This window comes from Phytophthora infestans, genomic scaffold (assembly GCF_000142945.1).
Source record: "Phytophthora infestans T30-4 supercont1.15 genomic scaffold, whole genome shotgun sequence".
In the NCBI taxonomy this organism is placed as follows: domain Eukaryota; phylum Oomycota; class Peronosporomycetes; order Peronosporales; family Peronosporaceae; genus Phytophthora; species Phytophthora infestans.
This window is the reverse complement of record NW_003303744.1, coordinates 129,692-149,188: the sequence shown is the minus strand read 5'-3', so window position 1 is coordinate 149,188 and position 19,497 is coordinate 129,692. Positions and strand designations below refer to the sequence as shown.

Here is a 19,497-nt window from a genome sequence, read left to right as displayed (position 1 = left end):
CAACAAATAAAATGGCCGTCTTTGGTCTTTGTTACTAAAATGAGGTAAAATTGTAACAGTTCTTGACCCACACCAAAAGCCATTGGACGTTAGTGAAAGGTGGCCATGGACGACGACCCGGTGGTGCGCGAGATACCTGTGCATCTCGCCGATGAACTGCGTCAAAACCTGTGCGCCCATTAGTGCTGTCACTGTCTTCATACTGGTGTTTTCTAATTAATTGTATTCTGACGGAAATGACTGGCGAGCAGCTACATGGTGCAGTTCCCACTACGGCCGACGTACCGCCCGATGCCGGAGCCGCCGCGTCGCGCGCGTATCAAGCCCAATAACCAGTTGATGCAGATCGATTTTCCCGTTGATCAACGCAGCGAACACTTCGATCAGGACGCGGAGGAATATCTTAAGCAAAAACACCTGCGGCTGCATTCGTCCAGTGTGCCGGCGCTGTCCAATTACGTCGTGGGCGTCTTTCGCCAGGGCCAACTGCACCTCACGCCACTTTCAGCAATTATGCAAATGCGCCCCAGTCTCTCACACATCGACGACGCTGCTAACGAGGAGGAGGAAGACATGGAAGTGGAGGAGAAAATGGAGCCACCGCCTGTCGAGATGAAGGAAGTGCAGTTCCAGTTCAAGAAGAAGCAGTCGGAACGTGCCATGTCAGCTATTCAAAACTCGTACGCGTACAAGAAGCAGCAGATCGACGCCGAGAACTGGATTGAGCTCCAAGTACAGGACAAGAGCGTATGTTCGATTAGGTTAAAGGAGTGGATCGTTGTATTGACGTGCTGTGTCTATGGCTGTAGAGTGCTGGCGCTGACGATGAGTTTGAGAACTTGTTTAGCGAGAAGGAAGCGGAAGTGATGTCGACTATGACGCCCGACGAATATATCAAGGCGTTGCAGTACCGTGCAATGGCCACAGTGGAGAAACTAGCAGCTCCGTCCAACCCTGCACAGTACGTGCCATTTTCTGTTTTTTGTTTTTGTTTGAACCGATAAGAAACTTATCGTTTTTATTGCAAACGAACAGAACGAACCTCGACGATGAGGAGGACAAGGATGAAACGATGAACCCTGTTACTGGTCGTCTTCTTGATGCCGTTGACGCCAAATTTTCAGACGTGCTACGACTGCTCGCTACCGACCAGATCATGCACTTCGACACGCTGGCGAAGCTTCTTCCCAGTCGTAATGAGGAAGAACTGCTGGATGCTCTCAAGCACGTCGCTGTACATGTGCGAGGACGGCTTCTCCCCTCCAGGTACGTTGTTGATTAAGTTAACGGCATCGGCACATGGCAGAGATTCACACTTGTACGGTGTTATTTTACTATACAGTGCCTTCGTGTGCCGCGGAGAGACGACGGTGCGCGGCCGCAATGAAATTATCAAAGCAGTGCGTTTAATTGTCTTGCTGAGTGGTGTATGGGTGTAGCGAAATGACGAATTGTTGCTCGTTTACTCTCCAGCTGTCGAAGGCGACCACCGGTGTATCTCGTACGGAACTTGTAGAGGATTTCTCGCTTGACGCAGACGTCACCAAAACGATCCTGAGCGGTACCGGCTCACAATCTTTAGCTGCTTTGGTTGTTGATCATAGCTATAACCTATTGCCTGCGTTATTGATGACTATAGAGTTTGCTGTGTTGGACTCGACAACGCGTAAGTGGAGCTTCCGCCTGGGCCCCGACAACTCGTTTACAAAGCGATTCCCTGCCGTCGGAAAGGCAATTAAACTTTAGAGCGTCTATAGACAAAGGCTGCATTTAGCGTGTTTGAATAGTTTTGCAACCGCAAGTTTACATCAGTCTTGAGGCTAAGTCTTTTGTTACTAGGTCGCGACCGCGAGCTTCTCTGCTTGTGCTTCACCCATCCGCTCCGTCTCCTTCTCCTTTTTGTTGCGCATAAACTCCAGCGCCATTGCCCTCCAGTCAGCATACTCTGCAGGAGTGGCAGCCGCAACTCCGTCCCTGGATAACACAGAACCTCGTGACGTTGTTGCATCCGCACGAGACTCTCGTACTCGTTGCAAAACACGCTGTTGCGCCAATGTCTTAGGTGGTGATGCCACGCCACCGTCAAGGCTTGTCCTCTGTCGTTTTGCACGCTCCTCCTCTTCCAGTTGCTCCGTGCGATGCTGTTCAGTGAGTTTTCTAGCTGCTCTCTCTCCTGCGAGGTTACGACGTTTTTTTCGATCTAAAATTGCGCCACTCAACGAAGCCTGGCATTGGGCCTGTTAGCAGAAGATAAATAAGTCGTTGACCCACACATCCAACAAGCCAAATCTATCCGCACCTCGATAGAAGACACGATAGCGTCAAACTCCTTTGCGTTACCACACACAGCTTCCAGCAACTTGTCTTGGTTCACATTCATCTAAAACATCACAAACATTTTCGTCAGTAGCTCTTCAAAATCGTCCTAACGTCACACTCAATCGCTCACTTTTGCCTGCTTACTGACTGCAAATAAACATGCGGCTGCAAACACTGGATCCTGCCCGTTCATCGTAGCCACCACTGGCCCGAGAGGGTGCTTGCTCCTCTTCTTCCGGTTTGCAGCCGCAAGCTTCGCGAGATACGCTCGATATTCATCCAGCACTCGTTGTACGATCTCTGTCAGCGCCTCACAGCCGAACTTGATACATAGCGCGGGAGGTGACGCCTTGACCACCGTACGAACGCCCACTGCGTCCACCACCTTACGCACTGTGGGCTCTACCAGTCTACTATTGGCACCTGCGCATTTTGCCAGTCGCTTCTTGTCCACACGTTCCTCCAGCGCCCGTGCCGCCACCAAGATGCACGCGACAGGACCAGCAAACGCGTCCAGTGCTGCTGACTTCTTTGCACTCGTTACGCGCCAGTTTTCCTCCGCCCGAGCCACCACACGCGCTGGTAGTCCGCCATACTTGGCTGCAATGGTCTTTACGTCCATGAAACTTTCCAAATGGCTACATTTTTGTTGCATATGAAATATGATGGGCTATTGATGTATCGATTGTGTAACACCAGATGCGGATTGAAGCGCAAGAAGCCACGTTGACCGCACGCGATGGACGTGGAAGCCGTAGACGCGTCGCCGCTGGCCGAGGTGCCAGTTGAAGGTAAGAGTGTAAAGGGGAATTGTGTATACGCATCTATATGGCCACTAAGGTGGGAATATGGCTTCTTGTGACCTCCGTACGACGCTGTGACAGACCCTCAAGTTGAAGAACCCGAGGCGCCTCCGCAACAACAGCCTTCCCCACCGCACTCCAATGGCGGAGTGGACGTCGTGACGCAGCTACGCGCATGGCAGGAACGCGGTGCCCGTATTGAGCAGCTGTTGGCAAAAAAGAACGCTAAAATGCAGGAAATGGAGGAGACGGTGAGCAGCAAGAGACTCAAGAAGGGCCTGAGAATTGACTGACGTGTTATTGACTGGTGCATTTACACAGGAGAACAAGTTAAAACGCTTGTTGGCGATGGCTAAGCGCAGCATTGACAATAGCAAACAGGAACTGGCGGAGAAGGACGGCACGATACAAAAGCTACAGGAGGAGCTGGTTAAGAGCCAACAGGCCAGACACTCTTGGTTTGTGGACGCATCCACACGTGATCCAAGACAATTGCTGCACAAAGTGGCTCATGGGAATCTGCTCTGGTGCCTGGTGGAGTACGCGAACGAGAACGATCTTGACGACTCGAAGGAGTTTGCGTGGCACTGTTTCCATAGTGAAGAAGACATCCAGACATACGCGAGCCGTGCGACGGGAGAACCCCTGACATTACCAGATTTCTCCATGACACCGTATGAAGTGGAGCGTGTGGTATGTCGCTGCCATATTAATATTGGATTGGATTGGTGGCTGTACTGGTGATACTAACGTGTTTTTGATACTGGGTGACTGTGTTTCGTCCATCTGTAGAAAAAGAGTCTGAAGGAGGAGATGGACCGTGTACAGGAGGAATTTCGTCGCTATCGAGTGCGCTCGGAGATCACGCGAAAGCAGAAGGACGCAGAGATCCGCAAGGTTGGTTTGCTATTGTGGCCGTCCGTATATAACCAATTAATGCAGTACTCATGAATTTGCGCCGAATCTGCAGATGAGTATGAACGTGATGGCGAAGCAGACAGAACAGATATCAGAGGCTGATCTTTCTGGAGAGCTGCAGTCGTCAAAGGCGCAGATCCGCCGGCTGACAAAGGCTCAAGCGGAAGCTGAGAAGCGGGTACGTAATAAAGTTTGTGTCAAGTGATTTATGTTTGTGTCGTAATTTCCGTATTGGTTTGCAAGGAATCCGACTGGCGACGGAAGTTTGAGAAGCTGATGAAAGACTATGAGAAGCTCAGCGGCACGATGGGCGAAACGGTTCTAGCGATGGAGTGGAGAGAGAGGTGCGCTGTTGGTTATGATTGCGTGCGGATAAGGCACGCCTGACGTTTCTGTTTGTTCTTTAATGCAGATATGAGCAATCAGTTCGGGAGAAACAAGAGCTGGAAAAATATATGGAGGAACTGAAGCTGATGACGGGGGCGTTTGGTAGCGGTGGCGACAATGGCAACGGAGACCTGCAGTCTCTGCGACAAGAGTTTGCGCAGTACCGAAAGCGTGCTCTGAATGCCGTGGAGCAGAAGGAGAAAGAGTTGAACGACATCCAAGCGCAGTACCTAGAAAACGGTGTTGGCAGCAGCGATGCGAGCCGCACGAACACTTTCAAGGAAGTTCGCGTTCGTCGCATGAGCATGGAGTCCAATAGCAGCCTGTCGGGATTCGAAACGCCCAACGCCACCAAGACAAACGAGTACTTGAAGAATATAGTGTACAAGTACATGGCCTCGGACCAGGACGAGGTAAGTCAAGTACACAACGTCGCTGTCGAGATACCCTGAGCTAATACTGCGTGTGTATGCAGGCTAAGGAGCACATGGAGAAGGCAATTGCGACCGTTCTCAACTTTACGCCAGCGGAAATCACTGCCATTCAGGTGTGTAGGCGTGCATTCTAGCTGCACAAGTACCGCGCTTCTGACGTGCATGTTGCTATCTCTTGTTGTTGTCATGTAGGAGAAACGCAAGCAGCAGCAGGGCTGGTTTTGGTAACTCAACTTGGAAAATTCTACGCTCTCATTTCGTATCCAGAGGAGCGACTGATAGATTTGCACTTGAGTTTATTATTATTGCCGTGAAGCATTTTGATACCAACGTTTTGGTGCTAGTTGAGCTCGTTGATCGTGATTGGATTCGAGCTTGTTGAGGTGGCGTACGTATCTCTCCATTCGTAAAGCGACCAGCGGCTTCGCTTCAGTTCGTCACGAGCAACATCGACAGCTTTTACACTGAGGGCGATTTCCAGACACGTGTAACAAAGCGCAATCTGCTGCTGCACCAAGCGATGGTCGGGGAGAACGAACGTGAGTTTATGCAAGCTGCGACAGTCCGGACACACGTAGCATTCGCAGAGTTTACACCGACGTCGCCAGCGGAAATTTCTGCCCCCAGTTATCCGACTTGCGGTAGCAGAGAGGAAAGTGGAGACAGCAGAGCGCTTTTTCCCACAAGTCACACAAGGGCCGTCAACCGCGATGTCCACCGCCTGTGGTCGTCTGTCGGATCGATGTCGCTGTCTTATTGCCCATTTGATCTTCTTCATGTGGCAGCAATAAGCATTTCTGGACACGGAGAGCAGCGTCCGAGCGATAGACCGCGTGATAATCGAGTTCTCCAGTCCAGAAAGAGGATTGAGGAATCCTTTGACGTAGACATCCGTTTCGTCGCTGTTCTTCTGTCTGTAGAAGGCGCAGATGGACATATTGCCTCGTATTGCTGATGAACGCTCTGGGGTCTCCGGGAATTGGATCGAGTGCACAATCTGGTAGCCCACTCGCTCTCCGTTGCGAAGGTAGTCGACACCTGTAGCCTCGAGATAAACGTAGTCTCGGTTCTTGACCATCGCTCGAGCATGTTTCGATTGACCTTTTTCCATCCACTTGACGACCACCGAAGTGAACGGGTCGTCCACAGTTGGAGATACAAGTGTAGCCAGCACACTGCCACGCACAAGACCGTCTTGCACGTAAGAAGTCTTGACGCGCATCTGATCCAGTGTCGGACACATGAATCCGTACATCGTATCGTCCAGTTCTCCTTCGATCGCTCCGACCACTAAAACCGACGGTATAGTGCTCGTCGACGACTGTGTGAAGACGGGAGCTCGTCGGTCTAAATGCCCCGCAGCCGCTCCCATTGCTGCTCCGAAACCAAATGACTGAGTGGTGCTGCGTTCTGCGTACGACCGCAGTCCCCCCTGTTCGTACATAAGTTTCCAACGCGCCTTGTCCACATTGTTACTGTGGCCATTATCATGCAAATGTCGTTCGTACGCCTCGATGTTCCGTGCCACGAGCGTTTGTGCCAATGTCTCGAGCCCCGCCACCGCCTCGGTAGACAGCGACAGCGACGCAAAAGGGTTCGAGAAGCGCTCACTGACGTGTGACGTCCGACTCGCGTCACTCAGAACTATGCTTGCTTCCGTACGCCGGTGGTGCATACTCAGCAGTGCTCGGAATCGACTGTGGAGAGACGAAAATTCAGCCACGTAGGTCTCAACCGCCATCGCTCTTGGTGGACATGCTTCCTCGCGCATAAATCGGCACTTTAGCCAGGTCAGCTCGCGAGATGAAAGACTCGAATTGAGTCAGGAATCCGCAGCAGATCATGGTCGACGTGCCGAGTCCAGCTGCTGTGGCGAGCTTAGACAATATATCGCCTGATTATCTGGCTTTCGCTTCAACTGGCCTTCCCACGCTGGGTCACACACAACTTACTACTGTACATGTACAGTACATGTACTTAAGTACTCGTCATTGAACGTTGGACCAGATTATTTTAACATGCCATTTAAATTGGCGAAACTCCTCGAGTTGGCACCAAAAGAGAACAAGGAGCCTACGTAAATGTTCCTTAGCATCTCGTGCATCTAGTGAGCTATTTGCGTCCTTACTAACATGTCCGAGCCAAGCACCTCACCAGAAGGATTACGTAGTACGGTGCTTATAAGCAGACAACCCCCTCGGTAGTCATAGCGTCGGGAGACTGCTATTTATGCCTATTTAAGGGGATTCCTATCGCTGGATGTACCATAAAAATGGACCATTCACTCACCACAGTCAAACCAGCAGTAAATAGTACTATAGAGACTGCCAAATTTTTAAAATTGAATATAAATTTCAATAGGTAATACCTGGCTTATCAGCTGCGTTTCTTTTCTATCTTAGCAGCCTTCACATTTGATCTTGCGAACAGGTTATTGTATCCAGGGGCTGAGTTGTTAAGGTTTTCGCTCGTAGGGAAGCTACTGGATGTCGTCGACGGTAGCCAGTCTAAGGAATCTTGTATGAGGAGATCAGGATAACCACTAGAAACGTCCGTGAAAGTATAGATTGGAATCGCTATGCATCGCTTTAAGTATCGAAAGTTTTAATAGGGAATGCATGGGGATCAAAAAGGTTAAACCTTTGCATCGGCTAAGGTATCGTTCTTAAAGTGTGACAGCACCTATGACTCAGCCATAGTGAATTATTTCTGAGTCAGCGGCTACCTGCAACTTCCAGCCAGTATCCGCAACATCAGCCAGTCTCTTCACCCAAGTTCCAAGGAACTCCTAATAGTAGCCGCAACTAGCAAGATGCGAGCAAGGCCATTGAATCTATTAGTCCTTAAACTCGCCACCTAAGGATCAACCGAGCTCCAAAATCGGCGGAGTTCATGACAGTAATTAACTATTAGGCGAACACTGCCGTCAGTGATGGATTCGGAAACTTCTGAAGACCGCCCGCATCAACACCCGCGAACTAATCCCTAAGGAACCAGATGGGACGTGCCACCGACTGCCCAAGCTCCTCCCCAGACGACAGCAGGAGCCGCATAGTCCGCTCCACAAGCACCAGGGCCCGCGACGCAAGGTTCGACGGTGCAATCTACCGTTACACCAGACATGCTGGCGCAGATGCTGCAGTTTGCACTCCAAACCACGCAGCAGCAGTCAACGCAAATGAGCCAAATGCTGGCCCAGACGGCGTAAACTCAAGAACAAATCTTACAAGCTCAGTCACGCCCCAGGCCGACACGGAAGAAATCGGATCCCCCGCGCTACGAGAGTAGTGACGACGACGACCTTGAGCTGTGGATCTTCAATAGGGGATTTAGCAGGTATACACGTAGAAGGTAGAGATATTATACGGAGTTCCAAGAAGAAATGCATAATAACTCATCGAATTTCGCGGACATGGTCTCCGACAATCTTGGCGTTGATGCGCCAGCCTGGTACAGAAATGTCAAGCTTTTGCAAGGGACAACCCCTCTAACTTGGCAAGTCTTCAAGGAGCGTACCCGCTCACGCTATCGTGACAAGGATTTCAAGCTCAAGACGCTCACGAAGATGTACGAGCTTAATCCTAAAAAGTCGCAGCAGGAGTACACCTCAAAGTTCCTACATCTTTTGTCTCAAGTCGACATCGAGCTGCCTGAGGTGGTCAAGCGATGGTTATTTCAACAGAATGTGATATAGTAGAACACACAAATACCGTCAGATGTGGATTCCTTACACAAACCACAACAAATAGCCGAGTTAGGTCGGCGCTTGTATGACCTGCGCAGAGGGTGGCCCCCTCGCGGTTCGGCCCAGCCGGGACAGACGAGTAGCTCGCTTCCACTGAGCTCCGACTAACCAAGCCAGAGTACTTCCGAGGCTCCGCCGAGTTTGGCTCGGCAGAGCTCGTTCAGAAACCCTGTGCCTCCACTAAATGATGGACGACATCGCGCGAGCGCTTTTACAGGTCATCGAGCGCAGAGGCTGCTCAGCTAGTGTCACGGCACCCGGGCTATCCGACGTACCGGCCCGCCAAGTTCGCGGGGCTTTCTTTCGCGCGTAGCAAGACTTTTGTCCTACCCGGACCGACATAATCTCTTGGCGCTACCAGTCAATATCCTACAAGCTATGGTATCAACGGCAGGCATAATCCAGCCTTATGCAGGGACTTACCGGAAGAGTGTACACGTGCCTTGGACTAGAAAATTCTGCTCCGTTATCTTCGGGGTGGGCCCCTTTCGGTCCCCCTATTAAATCATACGCTTCCAATACAATATCTAGTGAAATGTGGTCGTTTCGGATCCCTACCGACCCTTCCGGCGACCGTTGACCTCAGTGGCTATCCGGATATCAGCATCCGGACAGATCGCCGAGTACTTACCGTGATCCTTTGTTCCTAAGCTCTGGGTTACCAGGCCAATCCGATTCTTGGTCTAAAGTAGGTTGATGTATGGCCGAATCTGAAAATCCCTACACCACAACTGCCCCGGTTATGATACGAGCCGAGCTGGTGAGTGTTTTACTCCTTCATTTGGATCTGCACCGTTGGTCCATACTCGGCTAATGAGGTCTCGCGGTCCTCCACCACCTTCTTCGGTACTTACGCCGGCTGTGTTATTGCTCACCTGGCTGCTCCTCACACTCCTCGTCTGCTTCTTCAGGACATCCCACGGCATAACTCTTCTCCATCGAGTCCCCGTCGAGGTGAAGGCGCGTTCGCTGAGTCGATTCCTCACCACGTTGGTACTCGTGGGGTCAGCGGCCGGCACGATGCCGGGTTGGTCGACCTGACAACTTCCCATGAGTCTGATGTGGAGTCGGCGGGGTCTTCTCGCGCGCGCCTTCCTGGTCCGTCGATCTTGCCGGGCGACACCACTTCGGACGCCAGTAATCAGTCGAGCTCGGCTGCCCCAGTGAGTCTTGACTCCCTCGCGACACTGGTCAATCAGCAAGGGAACGAATGCCGAGAAGAATTGACCTTCTTGGCGAGGCTCATGGCCTACGGGTTCACTCGCCCCGTGGGACCCTCTGATCTTGCACAGCTACGAGCGGTCCTGCACGCTTCTACAGCTGATGAGCTGCTGGAACGCTTGAGCGGTCACTACACTGCTCTTGATTACTCTCAGGTCATCGGGGACCTCAGAGATGACCTTCAGACCGCCAGAGTCGAGAATCGCGCGTTGACTCGGCGATTGGACACCCTAGCTCTTGACAACGTTGACCTGTCAACGCAAATATCGTCGGCAAGGCTGCAGGTGTCTCGGCTGGAGGTCGCTGCCACGCAGTCTGTTAATCACCTCGCCTCACTACAAAAGGCCGTAGCTCTAAGTGAAGCAAAACTCGCTCGGGCTGTCGAAGCGGATCAAGGCAAGGTTGAGGCTGCGTTGAATCAGGCCCGGCGCCACCATCAGTAAGTCTTGGATCGAAACGCCGAGATCGCAACTCTCCTCTAGACTATCACCGAGAAGGACGCAGCGTATACAACTCTTCAGAGCATTGCTGTTAAACATTTTGAGCAGCTGCGGGAGTCGGAGCAGATGTACAGCTCGACCGGCAATCAAACATTGCGGCACGCTCACTTGGTTCGCTGGCCCGCGAGCAGTGATTTTGCGGCAGAAGCGGATCACCCGGCAAAACGGTACTCTTCCGATGCATGACCCTCGCACGGCTGCTGCTGCTGGCATCGGGTTGGACGTTCCTGGACTCGATCCGTCCCACCTTCGTCTGAACGCCCGGCTGTAACGGGGTAAGAGATACCGTCACTAGCTTACACTATAGTGTGGAGGAAGCTTGCAATAGTAAAACCAAGTCTTAGGTTTGTGTCAAATTCAACTCTGATTTATTTAGGACCAGGGCGGCTACCCCTGGCCTCGTGTGAACCACTCAAACACATGTCTATACCTGATTGGTCAATAAGTGAGTCTGGCTCCTCACTATCAACCAATCAGATCATGACACCTTAGCACACGCTACCCGTGTGCCACTTTACCTACTTATGTAATAACTAAAGAAATATCTACCTACTTATGTAATTGGAGTTGGGCCCATTACACCGGTTGTGTCGCATCTTGGAGTCTCGCTTCTCCGAAGTTCTCAGCATCCCTGCTGGCGAGTCCTGACATCTAGAGGTGATAGTCCATCCTCGTCGGAACTTCCCAGCGGTGCTTCCGGTTTATGCTGCTGGGCCGGCTGTTGCCCCCAGTGTTCAACCACTGAGCTCTGCGTCTTCAGAGCTTCCGGCTTCTTCTATGACTCCTTCGGTGAACTCGGCTGCGGTTCTTGCGAGCTCAGCGACGGTTGTGAGTCAGCCCACGCCAACACTCGCTCAGCTTCGTCGTGCTCCGTCGGCCGACGTGACACCTACGCAGCGCCTTCGGTGTTACGCGAACCCGAACTCTCCCACTGCTGCTGGTCCTCGTCACCGTTCGCCGACACCGCCTCCGCCTCCGCCTCAGCCGTATGCTTGTCCACTTCCAGGGGATGAGGGACACGACGCCGTCGGTGCTCTCTTATGCTCGAGCTCTCCTCAGGAGGCCGTGTCCGACGGAGAGAGATCTCGTTCTGCTAAGTCTCGACGCCGGACTCGGCAGAAGAAGGTTCGTCGTCTTCAGTTGAGTTCTCCTACACAACCAGCCGTCTCCACTCGCTCGGAAGGTGAGGCTGAAGCTTCGAGCGAGGCTGAGTTTGACATGCCTATGCCTGATGACGACACGGTCCCTGCGTCTGGTTCGTCGACTCTCACAGAGCTTCCGCCTTCTGGTAATCTGTCGACGTCATCAGTCACGGCCACTCAACCATCGTCGGTGGCCTCTTCCAACGTCACGGCTTCACTGCCGTTGAGTTTTGGTCTATCTTCTTCCGGATCTGCCCTGTCCTAAGGTGACCCGAGCGCCGAGTCCGACCTCAGATGGATTGGCTGTTCGACCTGTCACGGTTGCGAGGGTTCGTATGCATGTCTCGAAGTCTCCCAGCTCAGCCGGGTTTCCCCAGTCGAGGGCTCCTCCAAGCTTCGCGTCAACGGGAGCTGTGCACACTCGGTTGTCGTCGGGTTCTTGGTCACCCACGTCGCGGCTGAGGTCGCTCTGTCCCGAGGTATTAGTGTGTCTACCACACCGACGGACCTTGTGACTTCGGCTGCCAGTATTCCCAGACCGTCTTCCCCTGCGAGCTCGGCTGCGCTGACGTCACCTTCTGGGCGCCTCGTCCAGAGGTCTGCTGCGACTGCCAGCACGATGACCGCCCAGCTGTTTGAGGACCTTGACGCTTCTGACGACGAGGTCCTTGGGCCTGATAAAGGCTCTGCACCGTCCGCCGGCTCGGCGTGTTTTGCAGCTGGGTTGCGCTCGGATCCCAGTTCTCTGTCGGAGAGCTCGACGGGTAGCCTTTCAGGTTCTGACTTGGCGGAAGAGGGTGTCAATTTTGCTGCCAAGCAGAGAAGCTATCATGCGAAAATATTCGGCTCCGACGATGAGATGAGTGATAAATCTTCGCCGCCGAGTTATCGTCGTACTTCGCAACATCGATCAATTGGTTCTGATGACGGAGCGGTACCTTCCACCCCAGCGTCGGCTTCTGGGAAACACCAGCACCGCAGGCGTCATGCCTCGTCGAGTCATACTGGTTCCCAGTCGAAGGAGCCCAAGAAACATCACAAGAAGCACCGACCCCACAAGCATCGACAGTCAGTGCCAACACCCGACATGGCTCCGGCTCAATCTCCGTTGGATGCTTCTTCGCCGAGTGTCGCCCTTGTGGTATCTGCTCCGTCTCGGCCGAGCTCGCCTGTGTTGCGTATCAAACGACTAGCTCGAGCTACTCTACCACGCGCTCTCACTCTCCCATTGGCGACGTTGCGGATCCGGGCTTCGCAAGGAGTTTTCACGGATTCTCGCTTGACGCTTCACATGGCCAAAATCCTCGAAGTGCCGTTTATGCATGTCGACCCCACACGTTGTTGGAACACGTTACTGGCCACATTGACCGGCGGGGCTCAGCTGGAACTCGTCGGTGGTAAGCGTCGGGTACCGCCTACACCGTGCTCTCTTAAAGGAATTCGAGCTTTCATGGCTGTCTTCGATCCGAGTCATCCCTGTCAGCGCCTTCGTCGGATGTTTCCCGAGCTTCCCTTCTTCTTTTCCCCGTCGGTACTGGAGGAAGCTAGGCGGTGCCTGGCTTCGCAGGCTCGACCTCGTACCGTGATGCAGGTTCTTGGAGATATGTGGGTGAAGCTTCGTAGCGACAGTCCTTTGGACTCGGCGGGGCAGTCACTTTGTCTGAACAAGTGACACGTTTCTTCGTCGCCCTCTACGAGCGTCGCCACTGGATCGTCGAGTCAAGCGTGTTGATGGGAATCCACCCTGATTTGAATCCGACAGCTACGACAGCTCAGCTCGCAGAAGTGCACGAGCTATGGATGGTGTACAAACTCAAGCGCAAGCGCCGTAGTGACACGATACGGTCATTGATTGTCGCTGTCTACGACCAGCTCTACTCGGCGGTCACTCAGAAACTCAGCGGTCAGCCTGCTCCTCTTGTGGATGCTGAGGTTTACTTTGATCCGTCCATTCCTCACTATTCTCCGGTTAACCGCTTGTGAGTCCCGGTCAGCTGTGATTGGATTCCGTGTGCGCACGACGTGGATCTAGCCGAGCCCTGGTGAGATTAGTTGGTAGCTGACGAACCCAGCTGTTCACCCGTACAATACGTGTTTCCGTGCTCGGAACGTGTACTTCTTGGATTTCACTCCGCGCGGTATGGACCCCCAGGTTGTTGATGATGCTATCGAAGAACACTTCGACTTGGTTGAGCAAGCACCTCCACAATTCGCCCAGGGCGCCCCACCTCGGTTGAATCGCCAAGGTATTCACATCTTCGCGGGATCTACCATGGGTGAGCTCGGCTCGGAGAGCGAAAGCGCGTCCGATGACGACTCGGCGGACGATGGTCCCAACCTACGCGGTGCGTCCCCGAGTATGTCTTTGTTCTGCACCCCTCTTCCAGGTGGGGTAGATCCGCCTCACCCTAAGTCAGCTGAGTCGGGTTTTGGTGCGCAGGTTCCGACTCCGTCTTCCTCGGCGTCAGTCGCCTTGGCGAGCTCGGCGATGATAATCCTCGCTACGACCGCAGATGTTGCATCTCCTCCACCGGTTTCCCAGGGAGCGATTTCTACACCGATTCCGCCGCAACCCTTCAATCGTCGCGTCCGTCGAATTCCCCGCAGTTGTCTCCGTCGATTTCGCCTCAATTGGAATCTGGGTCGCCTTCTTTGTAGATTTTCGACTGAGCGTCACCGTAGGTATCGTTCATGAATCCATCTCGTAATTTATTCAGTATACGCAAGTTCGACGCAGTAGCATTCCATCTCAGCTCAACCTGTGTCGTCCGGCAAGTTGGTGTAACATTTGGTGCAATAACTGTTAATCCTCATCTACAGCTTGCACCATTTGCAGACGGTTTTCACGTTTCTTCTGTCGTAGATAGTCAAACAGGAGACCTCCACAGGACAAATTCGACAGTGGCTCCCATGTAGGCTCATCGTACCCGACTTACTTAGCCTTAAACTTGCGCTGTGACCGTGACGTACTCGTGGATAGTGGCAACGCATCGTCGAGATTGACTTCGACTTCATATTGGTTCGCACTTGCGTCGGGCTCCAGCTATTCCTCGTCAAAATCAAACCGCTGAGTCTCTTCGAGCTCGGTGAACGCGATACATGGACCACTGGGTAGAACCTAAATCCGCTCTTGTCGGGCAGCTCCAGTTCATAAGCAGATTCTTCCACCTTCTTCTTCACTTTGAATGGTCCATGTCATCAATGCGATTACTTCTTTGCAGACCCGACTTGACTCACTCCATAAACAACCAGACTTGGTCTCCTTCTTTGAACAAGGATTCAGCGGATTCATCGCCTGGTTCTACAACTCCGGCCTTGTCGTTTGCTGCGTTGGGAATGGATCTTTTCTCCTTCTTGCTCAGTGTTTCATTGTGTTCTCGAGCTCGCTTAGCTGTTTCTCGCACTTGGAACTCGGCTGCTAGACGTAGGGCTACTTCATTGTCATTTTTCTTCTCGGCGCCACTCGACGGCATCCGCCGCGTTACCCGAGCGTCCCTGTCCCTGTCGTATTGAGCTCGTCATAGCCTTGAGCGTAGACCTGGCATCCCAGCCATGCATTAGATAGAAAGGAGGCTCTCGCCGAGTCGAGTCTCTTGAATTGTTGATAGCGTGTACCATCTTCACGGCGATGTCGGATCAGTCGACCTGGAGAGGGTCTTCTACGTAGACCCGTATAGTCTGAACCATTGTCTTCACCGACCTCTCTTGTTGACCGTTGGCTTGGTCGGTAACTAAGCGCAGCCCTCGATCTGGACTGCATCATCTCGGAGAACTTTTGGAACACTTCGCTCATGAACCTTGGATCTCGATCATGTCGTATCAGTGATAGAGCTCTGAACCGCCTGAAGACACATTCCTCAAACACCTTGGTCGCTTCGAGTGCCCCGGTGTCGCTCATAGCTTCAGCAATAACGAACCCCGTGAAGTGATCCTGGAACATCAGTAGCGCAGTATTGCCCCGCCGAGTTCGATGTAGGGGAATCACGTAATCCATTGACACGACCTGAAATGGACGGTCTGACACCATATTCTTAGGCGAGTAACCTCTCAGCTGTGACTTACTCTTACTGGTACTGCAGTCTTCGTAGGCCCTAACATGTTTCACCACGTCACCGTAAAGACCGATCCAGCAATAGTCAGACTTGACCCTGTGATACGTTCTGACGATACCTTGATGACCTCCTTCGATTGAATTATGACAGCTGTGTAATATTTCGTCGATCATAGCTGACGGGATCACCAATCTCAATGAGAGGTCCGGTTCGTCGAGATAGCCTCGTCGGCGCATCTCATCTCGGCGGTATATCAGACCGTCTTCACTGAGTACGAAGACTTCGGCAACCTTGCCGGCATTCTGAGCTCGGCGGTGCGTAAGGTCCTCAAATTCACCTCTCAGGTATGCCTTCAGATCGGCCCACCCGAGTTCTTCGTCTTGTGCCTTCGCGATTCGTCGTCTCCGCTCAGTCTGTACTATCCCTGAATCCATGTCGTTGGCGTTTGGAGCTGCCTGAGCTGACTCATCTTGTAACCCTGCTTCAGCGTTCGAAGTCGTACGGTCGGTCCGCCGAGTCGACGCCCTGTTGCCCTGTCCGAATTCATCTCCACCGCTTTTCAAATGCAGATTCTCCGGGTTCAGATGATATAGCTTCATGATCCCGGCTTCCCGTTCGAGCTCTCGTTGAGCCTTCATCAAGCGCGTCCTCAAAGCGAATTCGGCGTACTCGGCTACGAGTGACTGCCGTGGGCGATCGGGGCTTCCACTGGGTTTTCTGTGGCATACAGCACTTCAGCCACCCGGTTAATAGTTCTCAGCTCTGTCTTCCGATCCGTCCCGAGAATTACCCGTCCGGCCTTTGCTTCGAGTGCTTCTGTAGCGAGAGAATCAGCCGCTGTGTTAGAGTGTCGCGCTATGTGTCGATACCGGACCGAGTTGAGTCGCTTAGTGTGATCCATGTGTCGTGCTAACTCCACTTGCAACGTCTCCTTCTTGCATGCTATCACCCCCATGGATTGCTGGATTGCAAGCCGGGAGTCTCCCACGATAATTAAGTCAGTTATCCCTCGGCCAATCGCCGCCAAGACCCCATTGTTCATGCCGGTATACTCGGCGATGTTGACCGTGGTGGACGACAGGTACGCACTCGCAGCGATCTCAATGTCCCAATTCGGAAGGCGCCACAGGATTCACGAATAACTTTTCTACCCGCCACACTTGGCTGTCTTCGCCGATCCATCGAAGGAAAATACATATCCCGCGAAGTCGGCTGGTATCCGGGCGTACAGCAGCTCCGGGTCCATTCTGACTGTCGTAGAGTTCTTGGAGGGAGACACGAGGTGCCTTAAGGACTCATCGAGATCGATAAACGGTGTTATCGACGCTTGGAGCAGCCGGGCGAAGTCTACATCACGTTCGCGTACCCGCTTCACCTTCAAATCGTGGAATGACAGCATCACTGCGAAACCGACTGCGCGACCCTATAACGATTTAGCCTTAAACACTCACTCCAGCGTTGAAAAGCGGGTGTAGACGTGAAGCGTCTTCCCTGCCAAGAGAGTGTAGCATATCTTGCGTAGCTGCAACAGCGCGACCACTTCTTTCTCAGCAGGATGATAGCTGAGCTCGTTCTCCTTGAGTACACGCCCGCAAAAGCAAACTGGGTGTAGCTTGTCGTCGTGCGGCTGCATCATAGTGCTGATCAGTGCCTAGTCTTTAGCGTACAACATTATATGGACTTCTTTCGCCGAGTCGAAATGACGAAGAATTGGAGCATCCGCTACCCGATTTTTGAGCTCGGCGAAGAACGCTTCTGCTGACGTCAAGTCACCCCCAGGACCAAAGCCCGTCTCCTTAGGTTGGTAGAGTACCGCTCCATAAACAGCCAAGTTCTGGATGAATCGACCGTAGTAGTTGAGTGCACCGAGTAAGGCTTGCATCCCTGTCTCTGATTTCGGGAAGGAGAACTCGGCGATCGCAGCCATCTTCTTCGTATCGGCGCGTATGCCACTCGGCGTAATCTTGTGCGACAGAAAAACGACCTTGGGTTGGACGAAAATACTATTGGTAAAGCTGGCGCAAATCCGACACTCAGTGAACCGGGTTAGTAGTCGGTCAGCGTCTCCAAGCAGGCGTCAAACGCCTCTCCCCCGAAACAAATATCATCGAAGAATGACCTCCGCTTGAATACTGGGACCCGATTAGATTGGTCAGGTTCTCCATTAGCAAACACGTCACCGTCGAGGCCGTTGACTAGGTCTTGGACTGGATCGAAGTCCGTTTGTGGGCTGGGCACCTTTGAGCAACACATACTTACGCAAAAATTGCAGAAGTATATTGGTGGTCTGACCTAATGCAAGAGGTGCAAAAATGAGTGAGATGCTGTCAAGAATGCGGCAGCAGAAAAAAAAGACCAAGTGAGGTAATCCTGCCTATGAGAAGTATTAACGGAGGTGACGTTGGAGATCGGTGGGCGCTAGATGTACCAGGCCCACTACCCACGCTGACGGAGGGCACCGTTATGTCATAGCTGCAGTCGAGTATGTGACTCGGTCCGCGGTGGCAGCTACAGTAAAGCAACACACGGCAGAAAATGTGGCCAAGTTTATTATGCAACAAGTATTACTCAAGTTCGGACCATTTCGTGAGCTGTTGACAGACGGAGCCCCAGCGCTAGCAGGCTTGGTGATTGAGCAGCTGATAGAACTTCTACAGGCGCAACAGATCAACCCCGTGTCGTACAGACCGCAGATGGTAGGATTCGCTAAGAGCTTTCATCGCACGGAGTCACTACGTACCTGAGCAGTGAAGCCCAACGTGACTGGGACACATGGGTCGACTTAATGACGTACGCGTATAACTCTGCGCAACACACGACAGTCAAACCGTCGCCGAATGAGTTAATGATGGGCAGAAAACTTCGCAGTCCGAACGAATTACTAACGCAGCACAGACGTACGAGAGCGGGAGAGCTTACAGCGTAACTCAGGAGACTGTAGGCAGCGATGAAACACAGTAGTGAGTGTGCTGAGCGGCCAAGAACGAAGGAGCAGCAACGGCAGGCAGAGTACTACAATAGGAAAACTCGAACGAAACGAACGATAAAACCAGGAGACCGGGTTTGGATGTTTCGGTCTCCAAGCGGACCAAACGCGTCTAAATTCATACACTAGTGAATAGGCCAATGCGAGTTATTGAGTCGGCAGGATACGACAACTTCCTGATCGAAAGAGAAGACACAGCTGATGAGAAAGAGCGGTACATTGCCCACGTATCGTCCCTAGTGACCTATCACTTCCCTACAACACTACTCAGGCGAGTGGCTGAGGATATCGAAGACCAACTGACATACGAAGATGATGGGGAGCAAGGGGGAGATGCCGCGGTGGCAGATAAAGCAGTATGAGCAGCGCCGGCATCTGGGCAAGCAAGCGTTGCAGTACCAAGTAAGCAAAGAGACCGAAGCGCAGTGGACGACCAAGCGGCAGAAGAGCAGTCGAGTGGCGTCTTGGTGGAGAAGGAACAGAGCTGGACAGTACGTCCTTGAGTACGAGTTGCGACCAGCACGATCGGCGGGTGGGCTTGATGAACGACAAGAAGTTGATGCCGGACCTAGTTCTACAGCAATACAAGGAGCTGTTTAGCCGCGACAGAGTCGTGGAAGACTCTGTGGACGGGGAAGACGTGTACTAGGGCATTAACGTTGATTACCGAGGTGTCAAGCAGTAGAGAGCACGCGACAGATAGTGGGTGCGACAGTGAAGTGAGCGACTACATGGCGTCAGTGGGTGTGGCGAGCGGAGACCGCACAAACGCGATCTTGTATCCAGAAGCGAAGCGTGGGAGTTACGAGCCAATCCGGAGCGACCAAAGATCGCAACAGGAACCCGACGTGCAGAAGGAAAGCGACGTGAGGACGGAGAGCAGAGCCAGATTGACACTCACTTTGAGATTTGTGCAGTCGAGCACAGAAACGAAACAACGGTGAGTACGGAGAAGTGCGAGGCAGTGAGTGGGGTGCACGAAGCGGTCAG

The 19,497-nt window shown here is 52.7% G+C and overlaps 4 protein-coding genes across 4 annotated transcripts; 2 read left to right on the top strand and 2 right to left on the bottom strand.

Moving 5' to 3' along the window:
- Positions 1–105: 105 nt before the first annotated feature.
- Positions 106–1,746, top strand: PITG_09425 (DNA-directed RNA polymerase III subunit RPC5-like protein; the record flags this gene model as incomplete). Its single annotated transcript, XM_002903032.1, has 7 exons — positions 106–170; positions 252–747; positions 810–965; positions 1,055–1,266; positions 1,343–1,400; positions 1,474–1,561; positions 1,640–1,746. 7 exons carry the CDS (start codon positions 106–108, stop codon positions 1,744–1,746), a joined length of 1,182 nt encoding a protein of 393 aa, XP_002903078.1.
- Positions 1,747–1,750: 4 nt separating this feature from the next.
- On the bottom strand, positions 1,751–2,941 carry PITG_09424 (uncharacterized protein; the record flags this gene model as incomplete). The annotated part of the gene is made up of 3 exons (XM_002903031.1): positions 1,751–2,237; positions 2,300–2,380; positions 2,450–2,941. The coding sequence occupies 3 exons, from the start codon at positions 2,939–2,941 to the stop codon at positions 1,836–1,838; spliced, it is 975 nt and encodes a 324-aa protein (XP_002903077.1).
- Positions 2,942–3,017: 76 nt separating this feature from the next.
- Positions 3,018–4,879, top strand: PITG_09423 (uncharacterized protein; the record flags this gene model as incomplete). The annotated part of the gene is made up of 7 exons (XM_002903030.1): positions 3,018–3,110; positions 3,204–3,373; positions 3,444–3,815; positions 3,915–4,019; positions 4,093–4,218; positions 4,284–4,384; positions 4,534–4,879. 6 exons carry the CDS (start codon positions 3,353–3,355, stop codon positions 4,877–4,879), a joined length of 1,071 nt encoding a protein of 356 aa, XP_002903076.1.
- A 322-nt stretch (positions 4,880–5,201) lies between these two features.
- PITG_09422 (uncharacterized protein) lies at positions 5,202–6,664 on the bottom strand (the record flags this gene model as incomplete). The annotated part of the gene is made up of 1 exon (XM_002903029.1): positions 5,202–6,664. The coding sequence occupies one exon, from the start codon at positions 6,600–6,602 to the stop codon at positions 5,202–5,204; it is 1,401 nt and encodes a 466-aa protein (XP_002903075.1).
- Positions 6,665–19,497: the final 12,833 nt, after the last annotated feature.